Raw genomic sequence first — 13,533 nt, 5'->3', positions numbered from 1 at the left:
GCGTTGTGGACCAGGACGTTGACGGTCACGTGTTGATCCAGTAACTCGAACACGTTCCACCAACCTTACAATAGTGGACTGATGACAATTGAAGTGTCTGGCAATAGCACGTGTAGACATGCCAGCCCTGGACATTCCCATGGCTTCATTCCGTTGATTTTCAGTAAGTCTCGGCATCTCTAGCTCGATTCCGTCACACGTACAACAACAAATTACGACAGATTGACGTTTCACAGTTCATGTACTGCACATTAAGTTGAAAACATGCTTTTAAAGGGCTCACACACAATGCTGCACGTGAATAGTGGGTTTTTCATGTGCATCTCGTGCAATTTTGTTTTTTTTTTGCACAGGAGCCGATATTTTTGCGTTTGGGAGCATTGTTTGAACCAATAGTTCATAGTATTGCATAATATTATACATACAAAACCACCTAGTAATAAAATATTTGGGAAAAAAAAGTGATGCGTTTTCCATGGCGCTCAGTATATTTTAGTTTACATGAACAGAGAACGGTTATATTTTACTTAAATTACACACAGAATGCTTACATTTCTATTGCAAAAAATAGTGTGTTGCTGAGTTAGCATTTTGCGTGAACAGGCCAGGGTATGCTTACTCTTCCTGAAACGCCTAATATCTACTTTTTAAAACTGTGTGGTGGTTTTGTATAATACAACACTGGCCTAGTGAATTTTGATTGCAGTAGGTCTCTAAAAATCCGTTTTAGAGCTGTAACATGCACCGTGCAATTGACGGGGCGGGTTTTGTAGGCACCTGATACCGCCTCTTTTTTAGGATTTCACACAGCTAACACTTTTGTATCTGGGTGTCCCTGGGCATCCTCGGTATCCCCGGTGGTCTCATTCCGTTCCACTCCACTAAATCCTGGGTTTATCCATGGCGGAGACACGTATTCAAATTATCTGCCCTTAACGATTGTGCTTTTTTTATCGACCAATACGCTTGGTAGCATAATGACTTGTCACTTCCTGTTTGATTGACATAAAAACATCTTTCCCATCAAACATATATTTTAGGATAGCTTTTTGTGCGCATGCCACTTCTTCTATATTAAATTTCTTGAAAACTTTCTCATAATCGAGCGAAAAAGCCGCCATATTGTTGTGAACGTAAACTATTATTTAATTGGATCTTAGAATCAAGCTCCGATCAAAAGCAGATAATTTGAATACGTGAATACCCCATGGATGAACACAGGGTATAGTGGAATAAGAGCATTTAGATAGTTTATAACTTCTTGCCGATTATGACACTTGCAAGGTTTCCATTGACAATTTCAGGTTTGGTTGTTGCAGTGAAGGATCATGAACATTTCCGATTAAAACTTGTTTACAGCCGGAAAAAGAAAATTCAAAACAGTTTGAAAGAATCAGAAATTAAACTTCAAGTATTTAGGGTAAGTTTTGTATTTTAAAATATTATTCATTCGGTAGTCCGTACTCAACACGTGCCACCACATGTAAACCCTCCTGACCATGAATTGTTTAAGTAAAATTTTAGTAATTATTAACATTTAAATTAAAAAATAAAACAAACAACATTAATGGAATACAAATATTGAATTTGATTAACAAGGACAAGAAAATCATTGTTGAAATTATTGAATTCAATAATCGTATTCCATAAAGATTTTGGTTTTATTTCAAACCTAAGCCGAGAGAATATTTATGTAACGGAATAAGATCAAATTTGTTTATAAATTGGGTTTATAACTTTACCCTTGTATAGCCACAGTTAGTCATCGGGGAGCGGATCGGGGGCTTTGTTGGACATATACCGGCCATGCCGAAGACGAAAAAAATAAATGGATATTTATGTGGCCCGGGACTTCATGAGCATCGGTGCGGTGTACCTGCTGCGTCCCCCACCCCCGCCCACAACACCCATTTGGATCCAACCGCGAGTCTTACATAAACCAATATATATATAAAATGTGATACTGTCATACTTGGGGAAACCAATCTATTTTCAAATGATGATATCATTTCATTGATCATGTTTTGGAATCATCGCCACTGGAGCCAAAAAATGCATTTATAATGTTAAAATCAATGCGAATAAGTCAAGCACGCTAAGATAAGTTCAAAAAATATATGGCCAATGAAATAAAAAATGGATTTCATAACTTGAATCTGACTGTACCCATTCATTTTATTTAATGTTGGTTCATCGTAATCAATAGCGCTGTTAGGCGATGGCTTTTTTAAGATAAATTTGTCCTTTAAAAACACTTTATTATTTGAATTAAAAATATTTCTGATTATCTAGTTCGTATATCATGATGAAAACGCACCAATAAATCACCATGGAAGTTGTATCTCTGGAGGGATAACTCTGCGCCTTATAATCTAGATTGTGTTGACCTAATTTCCGAATTAAACTTGTGACCCATTTTCAGTAACACCACTAACACGACAAAAATACATAATTGGGCGGTTTCATGTTCAAAAGTATGAAAAAAGGATTTATGTACATAATTACTCATTGAACATGATAACGATAGTAAGGAACATTTTAGTAGATTGTAATTCTATAGAGATATGTGTGCCGTTTGTCGATTAAGCCCTCATTTAAAGTCCTACATTTCTGGGTCGGCTCAATCTGATTAAAATACAGATCTATATTTCGTTTCGTTTTTTTTTTATACACTACATAGCTTTTGACTCTATGACGTCAGACATTTGATTAACCAATCACCGTTGATGTTTTTAGTACGATACCCACAGTTCCGTGCATCGCACGCCAAGAACTCGTCGCAACAGACCGTTTCATTGGTTAACCCCTCACATCAACTAGAACGCGGGTTATATAACAACTCTTCCAGATCCTAGTGTAGTCAAGATAAGTAAAACGAAATTTTGAACCGAAATAGGATGTGTTTTAACCAGGTTGGGATCGGCGTGGCTAATGCAAACTAATGTCATAGTGTGCTATTAGGGAAATTTTGCCCGGAAAGCGGCGCTACAGTCTAATGTTACACCAAATTCCGTTGTCAAAGGTTCTGCACCATTGCCAAAAGGGGAAACCACGCTGACCCCCCCCCCCCCCCTCGTAACTTTCTCTACCAACGTCGGGAGCGAACCCGGGACCTCCTGGGTAGTGAGCCCCCCCCCCCTTACTGAGCCCCCAAACCAATTTAGTATTCAAATTACATATTTATATCCTGTTTTATTGAAAAGTAAAGTAGTAATTCTAAAGAAGAAAAATGAATATTTGTCCATGCATATTATGATTGCAAAATTGAGCATGTGTAATTCTCTATTTACAGTGCCAATGCAATGCCCTACGTAAACTATGCATATCAGAAGGTATTGATGAATGGAAAGTTGACCAGTTGATGAGAATTGATGAATACACAGTCAGTAAGTATATAAGTCTCGATTATTATAATCCGACGGAGATGTGAAACCTTTGGCAGTGGCGACAGCTGGGTTTACTTTGGGAACAAGATCACGTGGGTTAGTCTTGGGCTGTCTGGAACAATCACGAGTCGATATTTAGCATAGTTGATAAAAACAGCGTTTCTTCGTTTGAGAAGGGGTGGAGCCAAGGAGCAAAGCTTAAGACGTCCCCTTTAATTAACCGGTGATGGTAAATGAAACCCCTCCTAAAGTAAGGGTATTGTTGGCATAGTTTGGATGTTCATGTGAATTAAAACATTGCTTCGAGACCCATTTTAATACATTGAAGCCAGAAGTTCAGTCTGTGTAAAGGGGGATAACTTCTCTTATCGGGATGGTGTCAGACAGGTAATTCGTCCCTAAATGACTTAACGGTAAATACATGGACTTGGCCTTTAACATGTTTGTGAACATTTCGACGATTTTAATCTTTATAACAACAAAGGAACTGCACCTTTGTTTTTAGTTTGTTTGATACTTTAGCAGGTCCGTTTTAACCCATGGACATGCTGGGCTTTTGCCCGGGGGCCCCCACGTACATAAAGACCCCATATGTTTAACACTGATTTTTGATGGAAGTAGTGAAGTACAAATAAATAATTTTCTCGACAATTTACATTTTTATTCCTGCAAGTTGTTGTAGCTTGTGTTAAAACCATTTTGTTTGTTTTTTGCAGATAAAAGTGGGAAGTGTAAATATAAGATAAAGATAGATGACACGTCAATTATGTTGATAAACGATAAAAACGATATTCCTCGTTTTTCGCCGCGCCCCTCTCTCCACAATATATTAGACGTTAAAAATCGTCATAGTTTAGGGCCGTGCATTGAGGAAGACGAACCGAATGATCTTAAAAATCATCATCACAAAGCAGTGATGGACAATAATAAATTGAGCCCAGGAAGATCGTCAACATCATCGTTCAATAGCAAATGAGCAATGGCGGATTATAAGAGGCGGTAACTCTAATCTGTGTTTTAAAAAGGGTAATTTTTAAATAGATTTTTAATTCCTTTTTGATTAAAATGTGATAATACTCTTCTTTACGACTGATATGGACATTGTTTTAAATACGTGTGAATTCAGGTGCCAAATGGTGCATGGGTGTGAATTAAATGAAAATATGAAGCACGCGAAACTCACGTGCATGCTTATTTCAGTTTAAGTCGCTATTTTTTATTTATTGATATTTTTAATGAAAAAAAATCCCTTCTCTAGTCTCAAAGCAGGGGTGTTTATTGCTTCGTGGGCCTAGTGATTATGTGATGGATAGCAATATGGATCTTGACAAACTGATGTCAACAGAAAAGAATCTCTTCTCTGGTCTCTAAGCAGTGGCATTTATTGCTTCGTGGGCCTAACGAATATTCCAAAGTCACCAGAATATCCACATAAAAGTCCACACTGATCATCAATGCTTGAAAGAAGATCTCGCCCAGATTGGTGGTTTCTATTTATATGGATCCGGCGTTGACATTTTGGCCCTTGAAGCCGTACTCAAAACAAAAAGCAATTTAACTTTAGCAATGGCACACACTGACCACAGAATTTACTTCTTCAAAGCAATTAAGTTCACAATTAAATACTATGTGTTGAGGGCAATTTGGAATCATCGAACGTGGTTGTATAACAAAGGATCTGTGTTAAATCCGAATAACATGCGGTGTAGTATGTTAAACAGCTGTAAACCTCGTATCTTATTTTCTGATTTGATTATTTATTTCAAGCACATGTGATATTTACGTAGTTTATCGATGATTAATCGGCGTCCAACGAACAACAGGATACTGTGACGAAACACCATAATGGATCTGATAAACCATCGTTTAATGTGCGCAGATATATTGCTAACTTTTTTTATTGCAAAAACAATAAATGCCTATGTAACTCTCGATTGCATAGCATCTTAAACTGAAAGCTAGAAATATAAATTTTATTGCCATAAAGGCAAAAAGCTGTTAAAATAGAATGTAGAGTAAAATGTACAGGAAATTGTAGCCGCAGCTACCATGCACATCCAGCAGTATATTTTAAGTAATTTGAGTCGACCGGAAAATCCTTTTATTTGATTTTCGTGGGTTTGGTGTTATTTATTTCCTATAATTTGTAGCTTAATTTGTGTTGGAATTTGGCTAGAGACAATAGGGCTTGGGAAATGAGCAAAAATATGTTTAGGGTCGGTGAGCTTGGCTTAAGGTATGCCGGGTAGGTGGCCTAATTGGAATAATTATGAACTGTTCGCATATTAACTTGATATATGTTCTCTATATTTAAACTTAATGTGTTATTGTAAACTGCAGATTTGGGAATTCCCTGCAGATTAGGGGCTTTTTAATTACTATATTTAATACATTAATTTTACATTAATAGAAGTCAGAGTCGCACTGGGCACATACTTTTCAGAGAGAAACGCGCTTGTTATCACGTAACGCTACAAGGTAACATTTTGCTTACTTGTAATTCATACTTCAAGCGTAGCTGCGGCTACAATTTGAGGCGTAGTTTCAGTTTGACTGACAGATTGGAAACTTGACTTTATCAGTACAGTGAAGACAAAGACAAATGATACATGATTAAATGTAAAGCCATGTGATGATGTACTTGAAATAGGGCTTTTATCTGGGAGTTTCCAAACTAAACTAAAAAATACAATAAATCAGACAGTGCCTATGGCTTGTCGGTTATCATGCAGACATATTGGGCTAAGTTAAATTTATGTCCGGTATTTAAAGGTTTTATGCAAATTCTGCAATGTTATATAAATAGATTTGTAAATTATGTACAAAGACGGGTTGTTTTGTTAATTGAAATTATTTGAAATACCTTCATGAACAGAGTGTGTTTAGAGTTCCAAGTAGAAAAAGATCAATTTTATAATTATTTTATTTGTATTTTCTGTTTCCACCCAGTCGGGTGTAAGTTTTACTTAATGATTGGTTATTGTCCATCTGTTTCACTTTTAGCTTGCCTTTACCACGTAATTAAGTTGTTTTAATACTTAAACCCAAAGTTTAGACCTATGTATTATTTTGTTTAAATTGAAAGTTCCCTTGTAAAATACTGTTTTTAACATTATTAATTTTTCACAAAAATGTTATTTCACTTATTTATGAAAACCTATTGAGGGATATATATCGGTAGATCAGATTTGAAGAACAATTATAATGTACAAATCTAAAATCTACAAAAATACTCCTTGGGTAGGCGAAATTTACCTGTAGACTAGTGTTAGTTGTGGTAGTGCCAGAGTATCGGAAAAACAATGGCGGTGCGCTTGAATTCCAATATGATAGCTACTGTATATGAAGTTTAATAGTCGCTATCATGCAGACAAATATTCTACGAAATATTGGTATGGATGGGTTGTCAACATTTGAGAATAACTAGGTCATTGTCTAGATTAACCGGTCTTTTACATTATCACGAACAAAATCTTAAGAAAATTAAATACCATTTCAGAAAAATTTATTTGCATAACCTGTTCAATATCCAGCACTTGTAATTTTTTTATTGTAAAATTTCTCTCATCAAGAACCATATCTAGGTTTTTTTTATTAATCCTAATTCGTCGTCACCATGATTTTAGCTAAAAATTTCCAATGTCCATGCTTAACCGGTTGTTTGGGTTTTATGTGATTGATTATCCAATAAATTTGGCCAAATATTGAAGACTAGGAGGTTCTGGGTGACGGAGACTAGAATTTTAACAGTGTATGAAGTCGGATAATACTAAATGGGTGCAGCAGGCATTATAAGTTTGTTATTTATAGTTTTTAACATACAAATGAGTGTATAATCCCCGAGCCATCTTGAAATTCAATATGGCGACTGTTGTAGGCGAATGTCACTAGATAAGGGAAAACGAGAAAAATAGAAATAGTCAGTACATTCCCTTGTTTTTATTCATTCTATACTTAAAGCTGAACTCCGATTACAAAACTACAGAAATAATTAAATAAAAAAAGATTACCGCCGTACCTAATCGCCATACTTGTTTTCCATTTTTAGAACAAGCATGGCGATTGTATGGCGTACGAAAACAGAGGCAGGCCACGCCCATATCCAGTATACACCTTTTTAATGGGTGTGGGCGTGACCTGCCCCTGTTTTCGTACGCCGTACAATCGCCATGCTTGTTCTAAAAATTGAAAACAAGTATGGCGTTTATGTAGGGCGGTAATATATTTTATATTATTATTTCTGTAGTTTTGTAATCGAAGTTCAGCTTTAATAAAAACATGATAATACACGGACGTTTTCTATTTTTCTCTTATCTAGTGACAGTCAATTATTTTTTCTTTTTGAAGTGTCAGATATCCTCCCAGTCTCATATAACAACTGTTGGCCTTCGACGGAATTATTTTTCTCTTATCTAGTGACAGTCAATTATTTTTTCTTTTTGAAGTGTCAGATATCCTCCCAGTCTCATATAACAACTGTTGGCCTTCGATGGAATTATTAGTGAGCAAAAATTCGCCCGTGTGTCTGTTATCACTCGCCACTTCAGTTAGTTATATAGAGGGATAACTCGTGTTTTCCCTTTGCGTTCGTCACTTACCTTTCTTGAAAGCTTCATAACGCATCTATCTATCATAGCAATGATCTCCGTGTTAAAATTATATTTGGAACGCGCTTAACCAGTTCTATCACATTTGTGATAATGACTGACACCAATATTGTCCTTTAATTATTGAACCGGAAATACACTGGTGACAATTATATGGAATACCGTTATTTCTGATTACCGAGCAAGGCTGCTCTAGTTTAGTCTTTATTATCCAATGGATCATAGTGGAAACGCCTCTCAATATTAAGCTAATTGTATAAAGATGTCCATCCGATTAAACTAGAACCAAGTAAAAATATAACTAAACAATTTCTGAAGATTTGAAAATAGTAAGTGAAATGAAATGGAGTTCTGCACCGACTTGACCAATAAAAACGGCATATAAATTATAAAACACAGCCAATTTTTGCTAAAAATGATATTATTGTTATTTATATATTTATTTCACTACTAGTTTTAAATCAGCGGTATCTTTTTCATATTTTCTATATACATGTATAATTAACGGGTGATATATATACCATGATGATTTTATTAGAAATACTGTAATATAAAGTGTTATAAATTCTATTAGAGCAAATGTGGTAGTTGTTATATTTTTAATAGACTTTGTTAAACATACATTATGCAAGAGCTAATTCATTAGACCTATATTTACATGACAAGCTCAAAATCAACTCTGTCTTGGATTTTATTTAAACAGTCATCCATTTAAAATTAAATCAATAAATGGCTGACCAAGCTAACGTTTACTGTTAGTGACTGACGTCATTACCGGAATCAGCCGATGAAAGGCCTGCCAAGCGAGGGAATCGTAGCCATTGAGAATGTTACTTGATAATCGAGTATATGTGAGTGGAGTTATCGTCTGTCAATCAAACGATCGGACACAGTTGATACCTATTTCTAGTCCGAACTTCCAACAGTGACAACTCCATTCAGAGTAAAGTAATTTGACTGAAATATTCAATATGTTCTTTTTTTATCATCTATTTTTGAATTATTATAGCAAGAATGGCGAACTCTTTATTAAACTCTTAACTAATGTATCTTTAATGAAACACGGTTTAACTGCTTTCCATCCTGGTCCAATCTCCAAATACAATAATGGACTGAATCCTAGAACTTACAAAAACAAAAGAAAAAAAAATTAAATTAAATGAGGTTTAATGCCCTCCTTTTCTGAGTCCACGTGGTTAATGTAGATCGGCATTCGCCATACAGTTTGCTTTGAGGGAAATTTTGCCCGTACGGTGATATTATTTCGAATTCCAAGTGTCTGAGATTCATTTACGTGAAAGAGAGAGAGAAAGAAAGAAATGGGGTTTAACGTCCACTCGACACAAACTAGATCATTTCGGAACTAACACATGGTTCAATTTTATTTCAATAATTTGCTTGCGCGTAGTTGTCTTTAGCAGTGGGAACTCCCGGGGAAAACCCACGAGGTCGAACAGGCGACCTACTCCTTGTCACGTACAACCGAGGAATTGAATCACGCCAGTTGACTTAATGACAGACCGTTTTTCGTCCCCTCCGAACGACTAAACACTGTCCTTGCCAGACCAATGGCCATCTATTCTGTATCATAACGCTTTTATTTCGCTTTGTCACGTATTGAACCGGACTACACTTATTTAAGTGTTATTTAAGTGAAACAGTGATTTATCTAAAGGCAGTTATAGTTGTGTTACAGCTTTATAATGCATTTTAGAACTTTTCCACTTGAAATCGAGGGGGGGGGGCCTAGTCGTTTAACACGTGAAAAAGGTCTCTCCTGAAATGGAAAATTTGATGGTAAATGCCTCTCCTGGGGAAGCTCTCCTGAATCTCCTGAGGAGAGCTGTTTTAGCATTTGTGAGAAGAACGGGGATTTTAATCCATTTTGAAACCAACCGGCCAGAATTGGGTCAAATGAGCTCCCGTTAACTTTAATATAACCAGACTTCAACAAAAATAAGTTTTGGTAATTTGTTATGGAGAATGTCGTATTCTGAATAGGCTAATATATGACTTGAAGTTCAAGTCAGTAATATTCTTGAATAAATTACTGTCTTCGTTTATTCGATGGATAAACTGATATCATCAGTCGATGGAAATTGGGTTTGTTCTTATACGGCCAGTGTCAGAAAATGCAGTAGCCAAAATAAGCTGATATACCATGGCATTTCTTCATATTTAAAACACAAATTCTTGTTTTTGTCTATCACGTAAGTCACATTTTCCTAGAAAATTCTTAAGCACGTTCTTGTGCTTAGCTTTTAAGTAGACTTTGCATTTAAGTAAACTTATCTTATTTTGTGTTCCCAGAAAATTCTTAAGAACGTTCTTGTGATAAGATTTAAAGTAGACTTCAGTCTAAGCACAAGCACGTTATTATGTGTTCCAAGAAAAAACTTAAGCACAACTTCGTTCTTAAACATTGTCAATCTAAGCACAAGTCCCAAGCAAGGTATACGGCTTGCTTACCAACCTTAAGCCTGTTTCTGTTTCAAACAAGGACCCGTCGATTCCTAGAAAATTATTAAGCACGTTCTTGTGCCTAGATTGTAAGTAGACTTTGCATTTAAGTAAACTTATCTATTTTGTGTTCCCAGAAATTTATATGTGTATAGGGGTCATGTCAAATGCATCTAAATTTGATCACTTGCCCGTAAGCAGTGACCTATTGATGACGTAATTCGCATACCACAATTGTTTTTATGACGTTAGAGAGCATCGTAGTCTCAGTTTACCACTCACAATGTGCTAAGACTCGTACTTGACTTTACGCAAGAAAGGCTTTGAGAATTTTCTAGAGACGGTATTTTATAAAGTTTCTTACATAGGCAGCAGTGAAGCATGACTTTTGTGTTCCCAGAAATTTATGTGTATATGGGTCATGTCAAATGCATCTAAATTTGATCACTTGCCCGTAAGCAGTGACCTATTGATGACGTAATTCGCATACCACAATTGTTTTTATGACGTTAGAGAGCATCGTAGTCTCAGTTTACCACTCACAATGTGCTAAGACTCGTACTTGACTTTACGCAAGAAAGGCCTTGAGAATTTTCTAGAGACGGTATTTTATAAAGTTTCTTACATAGGCAACAGTGAAGCATGACTTTGTGCTTACTTTCAAGAATTTTCTAGGAACCCCTGAAATTTGTACGGATCGAGCGTCGAAGACCAATGCCGAGCGGGATTTCCTCATTCGCCACGTGTCTTATTATTACAAAGGAAACTTGCTGGACTTGCAAGCTTGGTTTTTTTTTACCGAATTATCAAAATTGCTCGGATTATGAACGAGATGGCAGATTCTCACTAAGGTATGACTGTTATTGTAGGCTACAAGAAAGTTGTGACTCTAGAGGTTGCACGTCAAATGTTTAGGACTGTCTCCAATCTAGCATTCTGCATGATCTTCTTAGTTGTTTCTTGATTAGTATTGTATTGACTGTTGGGATATGTTTAGTCTTGTTCATTGAGTCCCTTATTACAATTGGCACCCAAACACATTTTGGCACACGAATCGTTAAAATATGTATTTTGTCTTAAATATTGGATATCAGAAGATATCTCATAAACTAGTTTTTAAAATGCATTGCAAGATCCACCACCTAAAAATGTGTGTGTGTGTGGGGGGGGGGGTAACACTACCAGGGGCTATAATCCAGGAAAATTATAGCATTAGAACAAATTCTGTGGGAGAGATAAATAAAATGGGGTTTAACGTCCTACTGTTTTGCTCCTATACTGGGCTAATGAATACGGACATATGCCATACAGCGTTATATGAGGGAAATTTTGTTTGGGCAGCGGCAGTATGGTCTACTCTTGTATCGAATTCCAACTGCCAAGGTATCGTTTACGTGCAGGCCAATGTATACCGGGACCTCGGTATTTCATCTCATCCTTCACCACTGACAAGCGGAAATCACATTGGAAAATCCCAATGAACGTTCTCAGCGAATGCTCGCGAACCAGAATATTACCCACCAGCCACCGTGGCTCTCCGGGAGATATAAGGTTCAATGTCCACAAGATACAAAGTAGCTGTGGGTTTTATTTCAATAATTTCCTTGCGTGTAGGGTCTTCTGCAGTGGGTGGTTAACACACAATCACATACCAATTTTCAAGTGTCAACAATTTAATTAAATCAACCTGTCCATAATATCATATTCATTGTATTGGACGTTAAATCTGTAATAAACAACAACAACCAACACATAATTTCATTGCAGTCCAGTGAATTTCTTATAGTTTGCCATGTTGATTGCCTCAATATCGTGTGGTAAATATCTTATAGTGTGCTGGCTTATAATGTGCCAGGTTGATCTCAGCCTCTTTTCTGGATATATACTATTCAAAAAAAGTAGGGGATATTTGATTTTGGGGGCATAATACTAAAATATGCAAATGACTACGAAAAAAGTCACTATTGAACCTAACAGAAGAAACTTTTCCAGTTACATGTGACGCCCAAACGCACCAATAGCTACCGCATGGAATGCAGGTGATGCTTGGGATCATCATGGGGGTCCAACCCAAGATTTGCACGACTCTGACTTTGAATGTTACAGTCATTGTGGCATTGAATTCCAGGGTGGAAACATCAGTTTAATTGTATTAGTGACCAGAAACAAATTTTGATATGCGTCGGCTTACCCAAAATGAAAGTTTACGTGCCCTTGGCATGCTACAGATCGGCACAACACAGGCGGTTGTGGCGCGGACGATGAATGTTTCTCAGTCTGTCATAAGCAGGCTATGGTCCAGATACCGTGATACACAATCTGTACAGGACAGACCACGCTCAGGTCGACCAAGGGCGACAACGCAAGCCCAGGATCGATTTATCCGTACCTTGGCCTTGAGAAATCGTGTCATCACAGCAAATCAGATCAGCGCTCGTCTTCAAACAGACACTGGTGTGAGAGTGAGTGGCCAGACGATTCGGAATCGACTGCATAGGGGTCACCTTCGCGCCCGACGTCCTCGCGTTATCCCTTGTTTGAGAGATCATCACATTCAGGCAAGACGTCGTTGGTGTAGGGATCGTCAACACTGGAGCAATGTGATGTTTTCAGATGAGTCATGGTTCACTGTTGATTTTTTGGACAGACGTAGGAGGGTGTGGCGTCGTCGAAACGAGCGCTTCCAAGACGTTAACGTCATCAGACATGATCGATTTGGGGGTGGTTCTGTTATGGTGTGGGGAGGCATCACTGTTGCTGGAAGAACGGCTTTACATGTTGTTGCAGGGCGTGTTACAGGCCAGTACTACCGGGACAACATCTTGGCAGTCCATGTTGTGCCGTTCGCACGACGTCATGGCCGCCGTTTCATCTTCCAGGATGACAACGCAAGATGTCACAGGGCCAGGATCGTTACAGGTTACCTCCAACAACAGAACATCTCCACATTACCTTGGCCAGCACTGAGTCCCGACCTCTCCCCCATCGAGTATGTCTGGGACATGCTTGGACAGAGGTTACGTCAACAACGTCCTGCCAATGTCCAAGAACTTGCTGCTGCGTTGCAACAGGAATGGGAC

At 37.4% G+C, this 13,533-nt stretch overlaps 1 protein-coding gene across 2 annotated transcripts in view; it reads left to right on the top strand.

Annotated features, from left to right (window-relative positions):
- LOC130013177 (uncharacterized) overlaps positions 1–8,558 on the top strand; it is a 120,585-nt gene extending 112,027 nt beyond the window's left edge. For both annotated transcript variants that reach the window (XM_056101877.1, XM_056101876.1), the window contains 3 exons: positions 1,305–1,420; positions 3,293–3,386; positions 4,103–8,558. In XM_056101877.1, coding sequence (XP_055957852.1) covers positions 1,305–1,420; positions 3,293–3,386; positions 4,103–4,362 — 470 coding nt within the window. In that variant the 3' untranslated portion in view covers positions 4,363–8,558. The remainder of the gene's footprint in view (positions 1–1,304; positions 1,421–3,292; positions 3,387–4,102) is intronic.
- The last annotated feature ends 4,975 nt before the right edge of the window (positions 8,559–13,533 follow it).

The sequence above is a fragment of the Patella vulgata genome, chromosome 6 (assembly GCF_932274485.2).
Source record: "Patella vulgata chromosome 6, xgPatVulg1.2, whole genome shotgun sequence".
NCBI classification, from domain to species: domain Eukaryota; kingdom Metazoa; phylum Mollusca; class Gastropoda; family Patellidae; genus Patella; species Patella vulgata.
Note: the sequence above shows the minus strand (reverse complement) of the source record. Positions and strands in the feature narration are given on the sequence as shown.